Genomic DNA, 22,201 nt, shown 5'->3' on the forward strand with positions numbered 1-22,201 from the left:
ATAATTAGCCAAGCTCTAGTCTCTTGTAAAGCATTACACATGGCACTAAGGCCACTTCAGTAGCGGAGGGTTTAAATCAAAGTCTTTCATGTTGTCTTCAGCCAAGTCAATTCTGTGCCTGTCATTTTTTTTCCTCTAGGTTCTAGATGCCAACAAGTGCTTTGAAAAGCAATCACATTCAGCTCTGTCTCTCCAGCTGGCAGCTTATTACTACAGCCTGCAGATCTATGCCCATTTGGCACCATGCTTCAAGGACAAGTGCCATCCTCTCTACAGGGTAAGTTCACTGAGCTGTCTGTTTCCCCTCCACTCCACAATGCAGGTGATCTGATAAAAAGGCTTGCGGCATAAGTTATATCTAATTAAAGAGCTTTTTTTTTATTGCATCGCTGAATACTGTGTCATAATTCTTCAGATCTAGGCCTGGCAGCAAAAGATGCAAGGTGTGTGTTACAGGCTTTGCTTTTCACATTGTTTATTTTGGTTTTATGTATTCATTTTACAGTATTCCTTGAATAATGAATAAAATATTATGATAAGTTTGATGTGAAGGATAATAATCATTATTTAACTTTTTTTTTACTTGCTCATATTCCTGTCTGTATATGCTTAAATGTTGGTAGTGCTATATATATTGTTATTCACATTCAATTTCAACAGTCAGTTGGTATCCGTCTGTCATATTTAAAGTAGAACTCCAGGTCTATACAGATTCCAAATGACTCCATTACATATATATATATATATATATATATATATATATATATATTAATTAAAGTGAACCTGGTGCTATGCTTTGGACATTTAAGCATATCTTTAAAGCGATCCTGTATAAGTTCAGCAGACAAAATATAAGCCAGTCTGTAAAAGAACATGACATATACTTATCTTTTCAGTGGTCCGTGTCTTAAAGTGTGACGTGCAGATCTCTGGCTGCAAATACCATGGCCTCTGTCATTTGCTGTGGGAGCAATTCATCCTCAAAGTTCTTTACTGAAGCACTAAAGTCAGTTCCTAAGCAACTTTAGCTCCCCCTGCTCCCTATCCTAGCAGTGATTCCGCAGCCCATCAGCCTTCTAATGTAAACATGGGGCAACTGCTTTTGTGTTTACATTAGTGATTAGAAAGCTAAAAGGTAGCCAAGTCATTGCTGGGAGAGGGAAAAGCTAATCCCTGGTTCACACTGAATGCGGCTTTGAAATAGCGCAACTTCAGCATGATTTCAAAGCCGCCAGTCAGTGCGATTTCATGTGCGGCTTGTCGACATCTGTGCAATTTCATGCACAGGTGTGAATGCAAGCCGCGCATGAAATTGCAAAGAATAGCGCAGGAACCTTTTTCAAAGCGGTGCAAGTTGGAGTCGCACTAATTTGAACGGTTCCATAGGCACAAATAGAGTGTGACTTGTCATTCAATTTTTAACTGTCCACCAGTATGAACAGGGGCTAAAACTACTTCAAAACTGACTAGAGTTATCTTTTTGTGTCTCTTATGAGCTTTAAATGAGTTGTAAAGGCAGAAGTTTTTTTTATCTTAAGGCATTCTATGCCTTAAGATAAAAAACCTGTGTGTGGCAGCCCCCTCAGCCCCCTAATACTTACCTGAGCCCATCTCTATCCAGCGATGTCCACTAGTCCCTTAGCCACCCATGTCTCTCCCTCCTGCCATTGGCTTACACTGCTGTCAATCAAAGTCAGTCAGCCAATCAGGAGAGAGAGGGAGCAGGGCTGAATGGCGGCTCTGTGTCTGAAAGCTGTTTGCTGTGAGGGCACTGAACAGGACGGAGGGGCCAGGAGCAGCGAAGAGGGACCCGAGAAGAAGAGAATCTGGGCTGCCCTGTGCAAATCCACTGCACAGAGGAGGCAAGTATGAAATGTTTGTTATTTAAAAAAAAAAAAAGAAGAGACTTTACAATCACTTTAAGGATGAATTGCTCAACAGTGTTTGTAGCAATAGAGGTCAAAGACGGTTTGAATTAAAAGCTCATTTACTGCTTGGTCTCAGATTCACTTCCATTAATTTTAATAGTGAATGCATTAGAGAAGAAAATTGCATAGGTGGGAATAAGCCCTAAATATCAATCACCTACTGTAGCCACAGGTTCCCTTTAAAGGAAAGCTCCACATGAATCTGAATTGTAGCAAAAACTTATTTTCTAGTTTTGGTATAGAGTGGTAGGAGGTTAGAACCCTTTCCAGATTTTTATTGCAGTCTAGGTCGATGTTTAGGAAATTCACCATCACTTCAATCATCTTTTTTTCAGGGGCTTAATAAAATGGGTAATTTCTACGAAAAAGCAATATAATGACCAAAAGGTGAAGCTGAAATGTGTTGGTGCAGCATTCACAAGTTAGGGATTCTGTGGGTCACCTTTAGTGGATTAATGGGTTGTTCTATAATAATCATGTGATACTTGGTTTTATATTGTGTGCCTTATGTAATGGAACCCTCTGGTTCTATTTTCATTTTTTGTACAATAAATTGATGCATTTTACCTTGTAAATTTTTGTGGTGCCTTAAAAGTCCCATCCATTATTTAAGATTTTGTACTACTGTGTTTTCTCATGTTTTCTGTGGTCACAGATTTGCGCTTATCCCCACATGCTTAGATACAGTAACTGCAAAGTGTGAACAGTAAGGCCTTCTTTACACTTGCGTTGATTAGTAACACGCATTAAAGCACCTACTGCTTTACCATTGATTCGTGATGTGTTTTTGATGCTTCAATGAAACTTGGCAACTACCCTGTGTGTGTTGGTTTTCTGTTTGTATAAAAGGGGAAGTGATGTCAAATGGGAAGTGATTAAGTCACCAGATTTGACATGTGGTTAGGGGTGTTGGTGTGGTATCCATGTAGGCGTTTTTTTGGCTTATTTGTACCCCCGCTTAGCAGATCTTCAGCTCAGTAGATCTCCCTCTCAGTGTGTCCCTGGCTTAGTAGACCACCCGCTCTGCAGTCTCCTAGCTGAGCCCCGGCTTAGTAGTACCCAACCCCCAGTGATAAGTCTTTATCCCCTTTATGTATTTTATATAACATGGTTATCTCACTTTGAGGTAGTATTTGAGATATACCATATGATCAAAAAGTTTAACAAGCTCAATTATACCCGTGTAAAAATGTGTCTTCCTGCTTCCCCAGGTGGTTTTGTGGTATTCCTGGACCCAAGCGATTGCATGAGTGCATGAAGAGTGGCCAGTCCAGTAGCCTGTGACTTTGAGGCTCCGTTCACACTAGTGCGATTTCAGATGCAACTTGAGTCATACAGAATCGCATGACAAGGAAAATTATTATTACTAGAATAATACAGGATTTATATAGTGCCAACAGTTTGCGCAGCACTTTACAATATAAAGGGATAGAATACAATTCAATACAAGAGGGTTAGGAGGGATCTGCTCCTGCAAGCTTACAATCTAATAGGAATGGGCAGGCAGAACAAGAGGTAATAACTGTGAGGGTTGAACTAATGGGTAAAATGGAATATTTGGTTATTAGCTAAAGGCAGGATAGGCTTCCCTGAAGATATGATGATTTTTTTTTTTTTTACATATGTTTTTTTTCAGTTCACAAAAAAGCACAAATTTTAGTCTAGTCATATTTAGTAATTTGAAACAATAATGTTTTTTTGAAATTCAGATTTTTCTTGTACAAAATCATACGAAAACGTTACACATTATGTGAAAATCATTTGTTCTGTTACCGTATGAGAAAAATTTTGGAGCTTGTCCCTTCAGAAATTTTTGTTCAGGTCGCAATCAGCTGTAGAGAGTTGTGTACACACTATACGAAAATTGTATGAGAGTTCTTTGTACAAAATTTCTCGCCCAATTTTCTTATAGTGTGTACGAGCCTCAACTTCAGCTTGTTCAATCAAAGTGGTTGTAAACTTAGATATTTGCCATATATGCTTGCACCGATTTCCTCAGCGCATGCGCACTGAAGAAAGGGCATGATTGTGCCATGACCAATACAGTCAGTGTTTATCTGGCGCTCCAGATGGCGTAATCCTTAGAGGTATAGTCTGTGGCTGTAATAGTTGGATGGTGATGTATCCATAGAAAGGGGTATTAACGGTTAAAAAGGAAAGCAGCCATCCTTCAGAGTTACATAGTTACATAGTAGGTGAGGTTGAAAAAAGACACAAGTCCATCAAGTCCAACCTATGTGTGATTATGTGTCCGTATTACATTGTATATCCCTGTATGTTGCGGTCATTCAGGTGCTTATCTAATAGTTTCTTGAAGCTATCGATGCTCCCCGCTGGGACCACCGCCAGTTTAATCAGTTTAAGGTTAAACCTCTTTTCTTCTAATTTTAATGAGTGGCCACGAGTCTTGTTAAACTCTCTTCTGTGAAAAAGTTTTATTTCTATTGTGGGGTCACCAGTACGGTATTTGTATATTGAAATCATATCCCCTCTCAAGCGTCTCTTCTCCAGAGAGAATAAGTTCAGTGCTCGCAACCTTTCCTCATAACTAAGATCCTCCAGACCCTTTATTAGCTTTGTTGCCCTTCTTTGTACTCGCTCCATTTCCAGTACATCCTTCCTGAGGACTGGTGCCCAGAACTGGACAGCATACTCTAGGTGCGGCCGGACCAGAGTCTTGTAGAGTGGGAGAATTATTGTTTTATCTCTGGAGTTGAACCCCTTTTTAATGCATGCCAATATTCTGTTTGGTTTGTTAGCAGCAGCTTGGCATTGCATGCCATTGCTGAGCCTATCATCTACTAGGACCCCCAGGTCCTTTTCCATCCTATATTCCCCCAGAGGTTCTCCCCCCAGTGTATAGATTGCACTCATATTTTTGCCACCCAAATGCATTATTTTGCATTTTTCTACATTGAACCTCATTTGCCATGTAGTCGCCCACCCCATTAATTTGTTCAGATCTTTTTGCAAGGTTTCCACATCCTGCGGAGAAGTCATTGCCCTGCTTAGCTTAGCATCGTCTGCAAATACAGAGATTGAACTGTTTAAGCCCATCCTCCAGGTCGTTTATGAACAAATTAAATAGGATTGGTCCCAGCACAGAACCCTGGGGAACCCCACTACCCACCCCTGACCAATCTGAGTACTCCCCATTAATCACCACCCTCTGAACTCGCCCTTGTAGCCAGTTTTCAATCCATGTATTCAACCTATGGTCCATGCCAACGGACCTTATTTTGTACAGTAAACGTTTATGGGGAACTGTGTCAAATGCTTTTGCAAAATCCAGATACACCACGTCTACGGGCCTTCTTTTATCTAGATGGCAACTCACCTGCTTATAGAAGGTTAGTAGATTGGTTTGGCAAGAACGATTCTTCATGAATCCATGCTGATTACTGCTAATGATACTGTTCTCATTACTAAGATCTTTATATATATATATATATATATATATATATATATATATATATATATATATATATAGTCCCTTATCATCCCCTCCAAGAGTTTACATACTATTGATGTTAGGCTAACTGGTCTGTAATTCCCAGGGATGTATTTTGGGCCCTTTTTAAATATTGGTGCTACATTGGCTTTTCTCCAATCAGCTGGTACCATTCCAGTCAGTAGACTGTCTGTAAAAATTAGGAACAACAGTCTGGCAATCACTTGACTGAGTTCCCTAAGTACCCTCGGATGCAAGCCATCTGGTCCCGGTGATTTATTAATGTTAAGTTTCTCAAGTCTAATTTTAATTCTGTCCTCTGTTAATCGTGGAGGTGCTTCCTGTGTTGTGTCATAAGGATAAACACTGCAGTTTTGGTTACTGAAGCCCCCCGATTCACTCATGAAGACTGAGGAGAAGAATAAATTCAATACCTTCGCCATCTCCCCATCCTTTGTAACCAGATGTCCTTCCTCATTCTTTATGGGGCCAATATGGTCTGTTCTCCCTTTTTACTGTTTACATACGTAAAGAATTTCTTGGGATTTTTTTTTGCTCTCCTCCGCGATGTGTCTTTCATGTTCTATCTTAGCCATCCTAATTGCACCCTTACATTTCTTGTTGTATTCTTTATAAAGTCTGAATGCTGAGGATGATCCCTCAACCTTGTATTTTTTGAAGGCCTTCTCCTTTGCTTTTATATGCATTTTTACATTGGAGTTAAGCCATCCAGGACTTTTGTTCGCTCTTTTAAATTTATTACACAATGGGATACATTGGCTAATGCTCTTATTTAATATGCTCTTAAAGCAAACCCATCTCTCCTCCGTGTTCTTTGTTCCTAATATTTTATCCCAATTTATGCCTTTTAGCAAGGTTTGTAGTTTAGGGAAGTTGGCTCTTTCGAAATTCAGTGTCTTTGTATTCCCCTTATGTTTCCTATTTGTGTGATTTATACTGAAACTAATTGACCTGTGATCACTGTTACCTAAATTGCCCCGTATTTCCACATCTGTGATCAGGTCTGTATTGTTGGTAATCAGTAGATCCAGTAATGCTTTATTTCTAGTTGGTGCATCTACCATCTGACCCATAAAATTGTCCTGCACGATATTAAGAAACTGGCGAGCCTTAAATGAATGCGTGGTTCCCTCCACCCAGTCTATGTCTGGATAATTAAAATCCCCCATTATAATAACACTTCCCATCCTTGCTGCTAATCCAAATTGTGATAGGAGATCTGTCTCCACTTCCTCCCTCAGGTTAGGGGGCCTATAGCATACTCCCAGTATTATTTTCCCCTTAGCTTCATACCTTTGGAGCTCTACCAATAGGGATTCCACCTCCGCCCTAGCTCCCTCAGTAATGTCATCTCTCACAGTCACTTGTACATTATTCTTGATATATAGGCATACCCCTCCCCCTTTTTTACCCTCTCTATCCTTGCGGTAAAGGGTATACCCTTGAATGTTTGCCAGCCAATCATGAGAGCTGTTGAACCAGGTCTCTGAAATTCCCACAAAATCCAAATCCTCCTCGTACAACAGTATCTCTAGTTCACCCATCTTGTCCGCCATGCTCCTGGCATTGGTGTGAGTGTGTCCAGAACTCTGCAAGACATGTAAGGAAAAAACAGGGAGGGGGAGGCACTGACCTGAGTGTAGTATTAAAATGATGTCTTTTGTTTCAATCATTTTTATTGAAGAGTTTTATCAAATTACATGAATACAGTCACACTATAATATAATGAAAAATCTTGTTACAACTGGAGGACCAAACATTAATTACATTTGAATAGTTTTTTAACGGTTACATTGATGTAGCTTGAGTTGTAAAACTTTAAGTGACATATTGTAAGTGGGAGATTGAATATAAGATATGAGTCTCAGAGAAGAAGAAATAGAGAAGGGAAAGAGAGGAATCCTCCGGGCACCCCAATGGGATCAAACTGTGTTCACAGAGGATCCCCCCTTCAGTTGTTATAATAAAATGATGTCTTTAAAAAAATAAAAGAACATTAAAAAAAAAAAGGAAAGCAATTTAAAAAATGATACACATGCAAATATTTGAAGCATAGTTCTCTTCTATATGTATAGAAGCCTGTTGAAGAGGTTGATGATGTATAAAGGGCCAAGCAAGTAAAATAGAAAAAAAAAAAGAGGGGGCGTGGCCTGGCAAGCGATGGTGTAGGACACAGCTAGCGGGAACTCCTCTTGCCAAACTCTCCTGTTTACCAGCCTGACTGCTAATTGGCCTTCACAAGAGCCCGAACGGATGCTACATTAACCCGGGATCGGGATTCACTATGTCGCCAATGAAAGAGGCACCAACTGTGGTGGATAAGCTGGCCAATTACCGCCATGAAGATGCAGAAGGGCAGGCCAAAGATGGCACCGCCGCATGTCCGGGAGAAGACTGCCAGGCCGCAGAAACAGCAAAAGTACTGGAGGCAATAGCGGCTCTTCAAACCAATCTCACTACCAAGATATATGAAGTTAAAACCGACATATCGCTTCTCAGGCAAGATCTATCTAAGGTGAGAGACAGAGTCACAGAAACTGAAGCACGCATCAGTACTGTGGAGGATATCCTGCATCCATCACAGCATAAAACAGAAGACATGCAGCGACAGATCCAGCAGCTTCACTCTCATCAAGATGATCTGGAGAACAGAAGTCGCAGATGTAATCTTAGATTTATTGGATTGCCTGAAAGAATCAAAGGAAAAGACCCTGCAGAGTATTTGGAGAATCTCCTTATTACCACATATGGCCGGGAGGCCTTTTTGGTGATGTTTGCGGTGGAGAGGGTGCACCGAATGCCTGCTAAAAGCCCACCTACAGGTGCACCTATCCGCATTCTTATTGCTACATTTCTGAACTTTAAGGACCGTGACAAGATCATGCGACTTACAAGGGAGAAAGGCAATATACGGCTAGAAAATGGCCATGTGGCAGTATACCCGGATTTCTCCAATGAAGTGAAGCGGAAAAGATCCCAATTCCAGGATGTCAAGCGTCCCCTGAGGGTACTACACCTTAAATATGCCCATGCTTTTCCCAGCTAGGCTCAGGGTGGAAGAGGATGACCGGGTGCAATTTTTTGAGACCCCCTGCAGCGGCAATGACATGGCTGGACCGCTGTGATAGACCAACATGAGGACTACACTACAGAAATGGAACTGTGAGTACACTTACCCAACCCCATTGATGCCCTGGAACCCACAATAACTTTTCTTCCTGACAACAGCCGGCAGTATATTTTTTTTCCTTTTAAGCTGCTGGATGAGTTTTAGGACTCAGACTGCCCAAGTCCTTTATAATTGTGTGGGGCTGTTTTATACTACATGGGGTTGGGAATTGTTCCTAGTCCCATTGCATCTAACTGATCCCGGTTATAGATCTCCTGAAATGCGGCTCAAATGCTGGGACTGAGTTGCTAATTGGCAGACAAGTCTCCATCTGAGAACAAGAGGATGTCATTTTCGTTAGGAGTCGCATGCTCTCACCATGTTGGAGAGGTGTGGAGCTGAGAGGGAGGGTTGTTGCCCGTTTGCAGGGCCTAAGTTCTGAACCGAAAGGTATATATAAATGTTTGTTTAAATGCCAGATACGCACTCATACAGATATAAATATCTTATATGCAGACAGTGATATAATTCACAGATGGAAATATGCAAAGTCTCTAGACATTATAACCCTGGTGATATGCTCCAAGATGTTCTGCTATGTGATTAAATGACCACAATTAAATTTCTGACTTGGAATGTCAGGGGAATGAGAGATAAAATCAAACGCACAGCAGCCCTTACATATCTAAAATCTCAGAAAGCAAATGTAATAGTCATAACTGAAACTCATATCACGGGTCATCTTCGATCCGCACTGAAACGTCCTTGGATTGGTTGGGCGTATCATAGCATGCACACTAATTTTTCCAGAGGGGTTACCTTAATGGTAACTAAAAGTACCCCATTTGAGCTTATATCTATGGAGTCAGATCACCAGGGTAGATATTTATTCTTACATGCCATCATGAGGGGAATGCCTGTATTATTGCTTGCGTGTTATATCCCTCCTCCTTACACCTCGGAAGTGGTAAAGGAGCGCCTATCTTTCATGGCCCAATATCCGACGGTTCCAGCTGTCTGGATGGGGGATTTTAATATGACAATGAACCCGTACCTGGACCGCCCTGTGCAAGATGGGGCTGGGGCAAATGAAACTCAGCAGACTAGGCTAAGTCGGTTAATGGAGGAATTTTCACTAATTGATGTATGGCGATATAGAAACCTGAAGGAAAGAGCATATACATGTCATTCCACCAGCTATGCCACCATGTCCAGAATAGATCACATCCTAGTATCTAAAGCACTACTTCCCAAGGTTTCAGGGGCAGGCTTTGCACCGAGGGCCCTGTCGGACCACTCCCCATGTTGGATACAGATGTCCATGCTTGCCAAGGCACCTACATCTGTATGGAGACTTCACCCATATTGGTTATCTGCATTGACAGACCATACTTCTATAGAAAGAGAGCTGAAATTCTTTTTTCCGACTAATCAAAGCCTCTCCTCATTCAACGCCCAATGGGATATGTTTAAATTGCATGCAAAACGAGTGCTAGATAGCAGGATTAAAAGGCTTAAAACTTCCTCTAAAATGATAGTACATCTAACAGAAACTACCCTACAGGAATTGGAGGAGGTGTACAACACTCATCCTTCCCCTGAAAACCTCAACAAAGTCAAAATGCAAGAAAGGGTGGTATCACAACTGCATATAGAAAAAGCCAAACAACGTTTATTTTTTGTAAAACTAGAATATATGAGCATGGAGAAAGGCTAGCAGTTTCCCTGCCCTATCTGGCACATTTAGAGGACAAACCACCAATAGTGGTGTCTCTGATTGGGCCAGATGGAACACTTATTACAGACCCTACACTAGTGGCCAATCAGTTCCTAAGCTTTTATGGAGAACTTTATCGTTCACAAAGTATATTCACGCCCCAAGAAATTTGAGCATACCTACATACAATACAATTTCCACATATAAATCCAGAACAATTTCAGGCTCTAGAGGCCCCCATAACTACCCAGGATATTGCCATAGCTATCTCCCAATTGGCCAAATCCAAGGCCCCTGGGCTAGATGGCCTACCCCTGGAGTTCTACGCCACATACTCCGAAATACTTATCCCAAAATTAAAGACCCTATTTCATTCAATATATGAATTGGGTAGGCTTCCCCCATCAATGCAAGAGGCCCAAATTATAGTTCTCCCCAAACCAGGTAAAGATCCCCACTACCCAGAATTATACCGCCCTATTTCATTACTGCCAGTTGACATCAAGATATTAGCCAAAATTCTATCCTCTAGATTGAGTACAGTTATCCTTTCCTTGATTCATCCGGATCAAACCGGTTTTATGCCAGGAAAGAACACAGCAATGAATATCCGGAGACTGTTTATGAACCTTCAAACCCACCATGATAACATAGGAACTAGAGTGGTAGTGGCCCTTGACACAACCAAGGCATTCGACTCTGTCAAATGGGCCTACCTGTGGGAATGCCTACGCTGCTATGGTTTTGGTCCCATCTTCATAAGATGGGTGCAGCTTCTCTACCAGACCCCAAAGGCACGGGTATATGTGAATGGGTGGCTATCAGACCAAATTTCCCTGGAGAGGGGAACGAGGCAGGGGTGCCCTTTATCACCCCTGTTGTATGCTCTTGCAGCTGAACCTTTGGCCATAGCTATAAGGGCAAGCCCGGAAATAATAGGTCTTAGACGGGGAGATTCATGGGAAAAAATAGGATTATACGCAGACGATACCCTACTTTACCTGGCTGATCAGGGTCCCTCCTTACAAGCAGCATTGAAAATTATAGAGACCATGGGAAAATACTCCGGACTACGCATTAATTGGGGGAAAATCACAAATCCTCCCCATAGATCAATTCCCCCCTGCAGCAGTAAATCCAGAACTTCCCTTACAGAGAGTAGTGGAGATTAAGTATCTGGGGATCAAAGTTACCAGGAATCTCAAGGAGTATGTGGCCCTAAATGTGGAACCCCTATTTGCGATTATTAAATCTAAGATACAGACCTGGGCAAGATTGCCACTAGGAGTCATGGGCAGAATCAACTTAATAAAAATGATTCTCCTGCCCAAAATTTTATACATGATATGGCATGCCCCCTTGTACATTCCATTTAAAGTATTTAAAGAAATGGAGGCTATCTTGAACTCCTTTGTGTGGGGACAAGGCAGGCACAAGATAGCATGGCACATTCTTAAAAACTCCACCCTTGAAGGAGGGTGTTCCCTTCCCGATATACAGGACTTCTATGTGGCATCGCAACTATCGCATATATACTACCTCAACACCTCTGAATCTCAAAGATGTAGGTCTTTAGTATGCGACGGGATGGGAAATCCGCTACTCACTCCTATTCAGACAATCCTTAGAAAAGGACAGTATAAACATGACACTGCACATTTCAACACAGGAATGTTAAAGCATCACCAGAAAATTTGGGACATAGCAACTAAGAAGCAAAATCAGTCCACTATACACTCGCATACCCTGCTGTGGTACAATGATCACTTACTTGCATTGAAAACGGTACCTGATCCACAAATATGGGCAGCGTATGGAGTCGTATACCTATCACATGTTCTAACAGAAGAGGGGCCTATAAGTTTTCGAACACTCAAAGACAGATTCTCACTTCCAAATCAACTACTATTTAGATATTTACAACTCCGGCATGCGCTCAGAACACAGATGGCCACAATTAGTATTACGCTTGACACCCCCCCTGGCTCTGGATGTTCTACTCGGAACAGACTCCACAAAACTTATATCTAATCTCTACTATGTTCTTAGACGGCATAGATCACATAAAGTCTCCCTAGTGGCAAAAGAAAAGTGGGAACAGGATGTAGGCCCAATTGATAACACAGACTGGGATGAAATTTTGGAGGGGGTTAGGATGGCCTCCCCTAAGCTTTCAGATAGACTTGTACAACTGAATATTGTGCATCGCACATACATCACACCTATACAAATGGCTAAATTCCAACATGATAGAAATCCCATGTGCCCCATGTGCTTATTAGTTCCAGGCTCCTTCTACCACTTAATATGGAGCTGCCCGAACATACAAACCTACTGGCTACGAGTAATAAAATTTTTACATGACAATATGGGCTCACCGGTGGGTCTTGACCCAAAGTTGTGTCTCCTAGGTTTGCTACCTGACACCGACATAGATAAATACTTAGCTATATTTATACATGAGTCACTTATTCCTTGCTAGGAAAGCAATTGCTAAGGTTTGGATACAGGCGATATCTCCTACTTTTCGAAATTGGAAAAAAGAAACAAATGATGTCCTTCCATATAGGAAAATGATATGTACACAGAGGCCGCCTGCAAAAATTTTCCAATATATGGGATAGATGGCTGGAGGATGGTGAAAATATGCACTACATGATGTAATTTAGGAAAAAATACTCCAGTATAGGTTTTAATCTATTGAAGAGATGTGCATATATGAAACTATTGACAAAATTTACTAAGACTAATGTGAATTGTAATTTTCATGCTGTGTTATACTCATTTGATTCAACTTGAATTAGATGTGAATGTATGTATATATCTGGTTCGTATTTCAATAAACTGTTGTTAAAGTAAAAAAAAAAAAAAATAGAAAAAAAAGGGGTGTTGTATGCATGTAAACATGAAGAGGTGATGGAGGGGGAACAGGCTGTAGTGTAAAGAATGAATAATAATAATAATATTAATAATAATGAACAGTAAAGATAAAGTTGGTGCTGTGTTCCACCTAGTTGCTATACAAGGGATATGTGTGTGTCCTCTCATGTTGTGGATACCAAGTAGGGTGCACCTAATGTTGGATCATGCAACATGCATATATGTCTGCACATACACGCACATACATATATATGAAATATTAATATATTTACTATACCATATATATATATATATATATATATATATATATATATATATGGTATATATTATATATATATCCTGATCGGAAGAGCAGAGACAGACCTGTTTGTGGGGGGAGAGACAGGGGTAAGGGGAAGGTAGGAAGGAATGGGAGAAACAAACCAGAAATGGGCATGTGATCTGTTATAACAAGGTGTATGCGTATAACTTCTCATTGAGTCCTCCTGGCGAGAGGGAATTGAGGGGCTATATCCAGAAAGTCTCCCGCTGGCAGAGTCATTTGAAACGTTCTGCAGCAGGCAAACCTCCGGAGATGGCCTCTATGACCCACACCTTCAGGCCTTTGGACTTCTGATGTTCAGTCAAAAAATGTCTTGGCACACTGTGCTCATCACATCCCTGTGTGATGAACCGCCTGTGCTTGCCAAACCATTGGCGGAGGGGACGGATGGTTCTGCCAACATACAGGAGGCCACAAGGACAGGTCAGACAGTATACTACATGATCACTGGAGCAATTGTGAAACTCTTTTATAGGGTAATTTTTTCCTTTTGTAGAGAAGCTTTTTTGTCCATGCTGAACAAATTTACACATCGTGCATAATTTTTTCTTGCATTGAAACATGCCCACTAGTGGGATCAGGGGGGTGTAGGTGGTGGGACCTGGCTTGGGTTTGCGGATCTTACTTGGCGCAATTCGGCTGTTGATATTTTTGGCCTTGTGGTAGGAAACTTTGGGTTTGGATGTTAGGGCGGAACCCAAAAAAGGATCTTCCAGCTGGATGGGCCAGTTCTTGATGAAGATTTTTTTCCATTTGTCTGTAGCGGTTATGGAACTGGGTGGTAAACCTTGTTGACTGGAGCCCTTCTGGCGTGTTGGGTTTAGGTGTCGGTTTAGCCTGATACTGATGGAAAGTATCATCTATGAGAGCTGGGGGGTATCCCTTGTCCAGAAATGTTTGGGTTAAGAGTTGGCCTTGGGTCTGGTAATCCTCATCTCTGGTACAATTGCGTCGGATCCTGTGGAACTGGCTCTTGGGGATATTGTTCTTCCATCTGGGGTGGTGGCAACTCTGGTAGTGTATGTATGAGTTTCCTGCAGTAGTTTTCATGTAGTTGGTGGCATCTATTTGTGTGCCACTGTGGTAGAGTACTAGATCCAAGAAGGCCAGTTTGTCAGGGTCCGCTACGAAGGTGAAAGAGAGTCCCAAGTTGTGATTACAATGGGAAACAAATGGCGTGAGGTTCTCCATGGTGCCATCCCAGATGATTATTACATCATCGATGTAACGCCCGTAAAAAATGATGTTGGCAGCAAAGGGATTGTTGTGTGTGTGATGTGGTGGAGTTCCCAATAACCCATCGTTAGATTTGCGTAGCTTGGGGCAAAGTTTGCCCTCATGGCAGTGCCTTGGGTTTGGAGATAGAACTGATCTTCAAATTCAAAGTAATTATGCTTGAGGCAAAGAGTTTTTGCCTCAAATATGAAGTGGGCTTGTTGTGGGTTGATAAGTGGATCGGTGGATAGGAAGTGTTCTACTGCCATCAGGCCTACATCATGGGGAAGGGATGTGTAAAGGGAGGTGACATCCAGGGATGCCCATATGTACGTGGGTTCCCAGGAGTAGAATGATAACATGTCCAGTAGATGTGTGCCATCTCTGATGTATGATGGAAGATTCTGTGCCAGAGGTTGTAAGAAGCGATCCACATACATGGAAAAGCCACTGGTGACACTTTCCATTGAAGCAATGATGGCCTGTCCTGATGGGTTATTGATATCTTTATGTATTTTCGGCAGGTGGTAAAAGTACAGAGTTTTGTAAAAACTTTTAATGAGAAAGGAGACCTCCTCTGGTTTGGAAATAGTTTCTTCCCGGAGGGCTCTATTGACTAATGTGGTAGCTTCCTGAGTGAAGCGGGGCAGAGGGCCCTGAGTTAACTTAGAGTAGATAATCGTGCCGTGACCAGCTGCTCTCGCATGCATGCACTGGAGTGACGTCATGTGACTCTGGACAGTCATAGAGCCAGAGTGGCTCCTTGGAAGGAAGAGGGGTGAAGATGGATGCGGTCACCAGGGGGGACGTCGCAGGCTTCGTTTGCAGGTAAGTGGCACATAATGGGCAAGTATGCAATGCATATATATATATATATATATATATATATATATATATATATATATATACACATACACACACACACTATATTAATTTGCTTTTACTGTATATGTGTGTGTGTGTGTATATATATATATATATATATATATATATATATATATATATATATATATATATATATATATATATATATATATATATATATAAAATATAAAACTTCATTTTGACTAGTTCTTGGTCCCTTCAATGTCCTCTACTTTACCGTGAGGACTTTGACACCCTTTTCTGAGTTTGCAGTCTTGTCTCTGTTTTATAATTGTCTCTTGAAATGTCCCTAAAGGCTGTGTCTAGGGCTGTAGTTAACAATTATTTTTATAATCAGTTAATTGGCCAATTATTGTTTTGATTAATTCATCAAATAAAAACCTCAACAAAAATGTTTGGTGTATCATTTAGTTAATTTGTAAAGTTTAAAAAAAAAAGAAAATGTATTCCTAAATATCTATATGCAGTGGTAAATTTAAATAGCTGACTTAATAGAACAAAATATTGAATCTGGTACATTTCATCAAATGCAGAGATCAAAATTTTTATTAAAATTAAAATAAAATGGATATAATAATTTTAAATATACAATGTCCTATACTGGTAAACTTTTACTTTAAATGTAATGGTGATGCCTTATATTACCTCCAGTCTATCAGCCTCCAACTTCTTTGGGTTCAGATGCTGATCTCCCCTGCACAGTCTTAAGTGACTGTAAATGTTGGATTTTTTTTTTTTTTTTTAAAACATGTCAAACCTACCTGCTCTGTGCAATTGTTTTGCACAGAGCAGCCCCAATGCTTCCTTTCTGGGGTCCCCCGCCAGCGCTTTTGGCTCCTCCTGTCTTCAGAGTGCCCATATTGCAAGCTAGCAAGCTGCAAAGTAAAACAAAAGGTAGAAAAAACATCTGCCTTTAGAATCACTTTAAATCCCTTCCTTCTCCTGCCCAGGACTACATGTCCCATGAGGCATTGCTCCTCACACATTTACAAGTGCTCAAGCACTTACTGACATGTATGAAGGTGTACTGGGCTGTATGTGTGCTGCACTATGTATTTTCTGATATGTAAACAAATAATGTATTCTGAATGCAGGTCGACTAATCGCCTGATTAACTAACCAGTTATGAATGTAGTTGACAACTATTTTTATCATCCATTATGTTGATTTGTTGTTTCAGCCCTAGCTGTGTCTGCTTACAGGAGTGATAAATAATTTTAAGTGCAGTGTATGAACTATGCCCTTGTAATCTTCCATGATACTTACAACTGCTGCATTAAAAAAAAAAAGATGATATTCTAAATTGTGTCATAACCTTACATGCAGTGCTCCAATCCCTATAAAATCAGATCCATATAATACAAATTATTAATGATGTACCTAATGCTTACAACGAAAACCAAAAAATAAATAATAATAATAATATACTTATCTGTGCACCCTACTTATCCAAGCATGTAAGAAATATGCAGTCCCAAATTTTTGCAGTGATTGCTCCTTACGCATAGGTAAAACAATAAAAAAAAATTTATATATATATATATATATATATATATATATATATATATATATATATATATATATATATAATTTTTTTTTTTTATTGTTTTACCTATATATATATATAATTATCATGTTGAGCAGCCAAACTCCTGTGTTCCAAATGCAGCAGGGCAGCTGCTCGACGCAGCACCCAGAAGCAAGTGGACATCACTGGAGTAGTAGTGTCTACTTGGCTTCCATGATCTTCAGTCAGGCATGGTATGTACATTGGTCCAAGCTGGAACAATGTATAAAATATCCATGCTTGAAATTCTTCTTTAAGCAATGGAGCTTGAGCAAGGACCCACCCCAGTTTACTGTTTGGATAATGAAGTCTCTTCATTTGGAACCTGTATAAATGAAAGAATCTTTTTCCTGTGTGATATTAGGGTGAAATGAACAGGATTTTTGCCAATCTTTATTAATGGGGCCTCCCTATTCTGTAAATGATTCCTTGGGAGTAAATGTACCTCTTGCCCATGGCTATGCTACTTTTCTGGACTGACTTTAATTGATTAAAAATAAATAATGGGTCTGTGGCGCAAAGAAAATGTGTTCACATAACTATATCAATTCTCCGGCTAATCTTTTATCCCTTGACAGCTGTATTTGTACATAATTGTCTTACCACTCGTTTTTTTTTTTATATATATATAATGAACAGCTTGGTTCAGGAAACTCACAAGGTAATTTATAGTGAGAATAAATTATATAGGGAAATATATCACAAAGCTATTTTCTTAGCAGGGTTCTTTTTCCCCTTGCTGCAATGACCATAAATTCTGCCAGCAAAACTCTATTAGCTGACCTGTGGTAGAAGAACTTTAAATACAAATTGTAGTGAGGTGCTTGTCTTCATCAAGAACTGTCTAGAGAGAGCAGGCTGAAGTTAGCTGTGCCCTCCAGCTGCCCCAGCATGCTTTGCAGTTCTATCATGACAGGTCGATAGCACGTAGTAGGCCAAAGTAAGCGCGCCCTCTAGCAATGTGGTTGTCCTCTGCCCTCTTCAAGGGCCATCAACAGTGCATATTTTTCAGTTTTCCTCACACTGATAAGATATATGATGTTAATATTATACACAGGTTAGTGAATAAATTGAATGTATAGGAGTATCATTTGTAAACTGCCATTGTTCACTTGTTTTTAAAGAGGCAGGTTCCAGGGCTGTCTTCCTGTTGCTTGCATTTCACCTTCTAGTCATGACCTAGGAAGAAGTTGTAGGATAGATACAATAGTCGATCTCTTTTAGACTTACTAGATAGTAACGCTAACCTGAATCTGTAGTATGTTTTCTATAAATGGAGCAGCTGGGAGGAAAGGGGGGCATAGTTGGATTCTCTTGATGAGAGCCTGTGTGTTAGTTGTAAATACCCCTGCCGCAATGAAAGATTATGGCGGCAGGGGTGGAAGGGGCATCGATGAACGAGGATTACTACTAACAGAAGAAGAGCACAAGAGATACACCCTACACATTGTAAGTTGCCCCTTGTGCTGATTGTTCTCTTTCTGCTTTTGGCTGCACTTGGGCTTTAAATTTATTGAAAAAAGTACCTAAATCAATCTTTTTATTACCCTCCCGTCGTTCCTTGTACACCAGGAATTGGATAGGGAGAGGAAGGGGCAAAACGGTAGGCCATTTGGCATTTTTGTACTAATGGTCAGCAAGTACCCTAGGCCTACATTTGCAGCACCACCACTGCGCCTATGTGAGAAAAAATGAACCTATACAGCGTAGCTGCCACTTTAAATAGTGCAATAATGTGAAAAATATTTAAACCTCTAACCAAAATGAGATAAAAACAGTGGCGCTAAAATTAATTACTTTTAGCGCCACTATTTTTATCTAATTTTGGTTAGAGGTTTAAATATTTTTTCACATTTTTGTACTGCACAGTAAACCAGAAGGTGAGTAGAAAAATGACATTGGTGCGTTATTTCTCCTTCAATGTCCAATCACAGGCTTGGGCAGTCCTTGACCAAGCTGTTTAACTGCAGTAGAGAAAAAAAAGGGCAAAACCTTACTTGGCTGTTTGTCAGGTAGATTTGGTTTAGAAAACTGCCTGAACAGGAATGCAAATTATTTGGCAGAGAAGACACTTCACACTGACATACTTCAACTGTGTTTTAACTTTTTACTTTCCCTTTGTTTTCTTTTCCTTTGAGCAGACATCAAGGGCTAAGACAATTCAACTTTTCTTTGTTTACTTTAAAGTAAACTTTAAAGTAAACCTTAAACATTTTTTTTGTAGCATTGTATAAAATAGTGAACAGTTAGATGTTGAACTTTCAAAAGCTACAATGTACTTATAAATTGGGGCGGCTGTTATGTTTGTCTAGCTTGCTGGGTTTTGCAAGAGAATACTCTGGAGATCTTTAACTACTGTTGTGCTGTGCTAAACTTCTAGTGTTTCCTGCTCATTTAAAGAGCAATGGTCTCCTTCCAGGCACTCCTTCCTATTGAATTGAAGTATTCACAGTGATTATTTTAATAAAGTGCTTAGTGAAGTTCTCCAATCTTATCCAAAGCTTCATTAACCAATCTCTTTAATATACTAGTCCATCAAAGTTTCAATCCCAACTCTCCAGGAAACTCATCAGAGTTCTATGACCCTCTCTAATCAGTTGGTCAATATGTGCCTTGTTTTCTCGGGGAACATCATCCACGACTAATGCGGTTTTCACATTTGTTTGCAAATTTTGTGCTACTAAAATTCCTGGTTTTGATGCAAATTGTTAAACAGTGTAAATTTTGAAAAAACATTCATATGCATTTTACTTTAACCACGCAAATCGCCGTCGGTAATACATCGGTAATTTAATGCTAAATGCCGTTGTTTTGGCAGAAGCTAGCTGCCATAACCCCAGTATTTTCTGAAACGACGGGCAGTACGCTTTAGGATAAAAGTGTTCTCCACACAGGATTCACTGCGAGATCACTTTTATCGGTGGTGGGAGAGTCCCCCCCCCTCCCGGCACGTTCCGGTCGTCTCCTCCGCTTACCGGAACTGTCGGTAGTGGCGGGAGCCAACGACTCTCACTGCTGTCTTTGTGCCTTTGAGGGAGAGAAGACAAGTGCTGCTGCAGATGGGCACAATGCTGGATCAAAAGAGGGGCCAGGTAAGTATTTAAGATGGGCTAGGAAGAGCTGATTAATGGAAGGCTTTTACCTTAATGCATAGAATGTGTTAAGATAAAAAATCATTCCTTTAAAACCGCTTGCCGACCAGCTGCGGCAGGTTAGCACAGCTGCGCGAATCGCCGTAGCTGTACGTCGGCTTCTTTAAGAGCTCTAGGAGCGTCACCGATGCGCATAGCTGGCGGCCACGATGTCCGCCGGTGACCCACGAACATTTCAGAGAGACAGAACGAGGATCTGTCAATGTAAACCGACAGATCCCCGTTTTGTCAGGGAAGTAGAGAGGGATCTGCTGTTCCTAGTGATCAAGAACAGTAATCTTTCTCTACTCACTGTCAGTACACTCCCCCTACAGTTAGAAAAAAAAAAAAGTCAGATCTGTCCACCGCAATGTCGCAGTCCCGCTTAAAATCGCTGATCACCACCAATACTAGTAAAAAAAAAAAAAAAAAGATAATAAAAATGCCATAAATCGAATCCCTATTTTGTAGACGTTATAACTTTTGGGCAAATCAGTCACTATACGCTTATTGTTTTTTTTTACCAAAAATATGTAGAAGAATACATATTGGCCTAAACTGATGAAGATTTTTTTTTTTTTTATATTTATTATAGTAAAAAGTAAAAAATATAGTATTTTTTTTTTTCAAAATCAGTCTTTTTTTCTTTATAGCGCAAAAAATAAAAACCACAGAGGTGATCAAATACCACCAAAAGAAAGCTCTATTTGTGGGAAAAAAAAGGATGTCAATTTTGTTTGCATACAATGTCGCATGACTGCGCAATTGTCAGACTGCTTTCACACTGAGGCGCTTTACAGGCGCTACAGCGCTAAAAATAGCGCCTGCATAGCGCCTATAAAGAGCCTCTCCTGTCACACTGGAGCGGTGCGCTTGCAGGACAGTAAAAAAAAGTCCTACAAGCAGCATCTTTGCAGCGCTGTAGGAGCGATGTATACACCACTCCTAAAGTGCCCCTGCCCATTGATATGCCGAACTATGCGGCGCTTTGCGGGCGGTTTTAACCCTTTATTGGCTGCTAGCGGGGGCTAAAAGTGCCCTGCTAGCAGCCGAATAGCGCTGCTAAAATGACGGTAAAGCACCACTAAAAATAGCGGCGCTTAACCGCAGACTGCTCAGTGTGAAAGCACCCTAAAAGTGATGCTGTGTCGTATCGCAAAAAATGGCCTGGTCATTAAGGGGGCATATCCTTCTGGTCCTTAAATGGTTAATCATAGGATGATACTGATGTTGGGGGGGGGGGTGGTTGAAGGGGAGCAGAGCAGAACACCGATGGGGGGGGTCAATGGGGCAGAGGAGGCCACTAATGATGTGGGGGGGAGGCGGTGAAGGGGGCAGAGGAGGACACTGATGTGGGGGCGGGGGAGTGAAGGGGGCCAGTGGTTGGGCACTGATGTGGGGGGTGAAGGGGAGCAGAGGAGGACACCCTGTTGGTGGGTGAAGAGGGCAGAGGAGGACATTGGTGGCGCGGAGTGAAGGGGGGGCAGAGGACACTGGTGTGGAGAAAGGAGGGTGAAGGAGGGCAGAAGAGGACACTAATGTGGTGGTGGGGGTCGATGTGAACGGGGGCAGAAGAAACTGCTGTTGAGGGGGCTGTTGATATGATGAAGGGGTGTTGAAGACACTGCTGTGAATGAAGGGAGGTGGGGTGTGATGTGAAGGGGGTACAGAAGACTACTGAGAAGGGGATGAGAGGTGATGTGAAAGGGGGCTGAAAACACTACTATGAAGGGGGGGACTGTGATGTGAAGTGGGGGACTTGGATGTAAAGCAGTGTATTGTGATACAGTATGCAAAGGGGATTGAGGAATGGGATCGAGATATAAGAGGAGGGTGGCTGTGATGTGAAGGATCTGAGTTATCGCACCAACGTGATTCGGGCCTATGCTGTAGGGAAATATTTCTGACTGGACCTCTGTGAATTTGAACTTAATGCCCCTGCTCTATACGATTACTGCGATTATGAACATAAAGC

General features: G+C 41.1%; 1 protein-coding gene across 2 annotated transcripts in view; it reads left to right on the forward strand.

Moving 5' to 3' along the window:
* Nucleotides 1-22,201, forward strand: part of NBAS (NBAS subunit of NRZ tethering complex) — a 1,128,646-nt gene that overhangs the window by 658,632 nt on the left and 447,813 nt on the right. For both annotated transcript variants that reach the window (XM_073625355.1, XM_073625357.1), the window contains one exon: nucleotides 140-277. In XM_073625355.1, coding sequence (XP_073481456.1) covers nucleotides 140-277 — 138 coding nt within the window. The remainder of the gene's footprint in view (nucleotides 1-139; nucleotides 278-22,201) is intronic.

Source organism: Aquarana catesbeiana, linkage group LG04 (genome assembly GCF_042186555.1).
Source record: "Aquarana catesbeiana isolate 2022-GZ linkage group LG04, ASM4218655v1, whole genome shotgun sequence".
NCBI classification, from domain to species: Eukaryota; Metazoa; Chordata; class Amphibia; order Anura; family Ranidae; genus Aquarana; species Aquarana catesbeiana.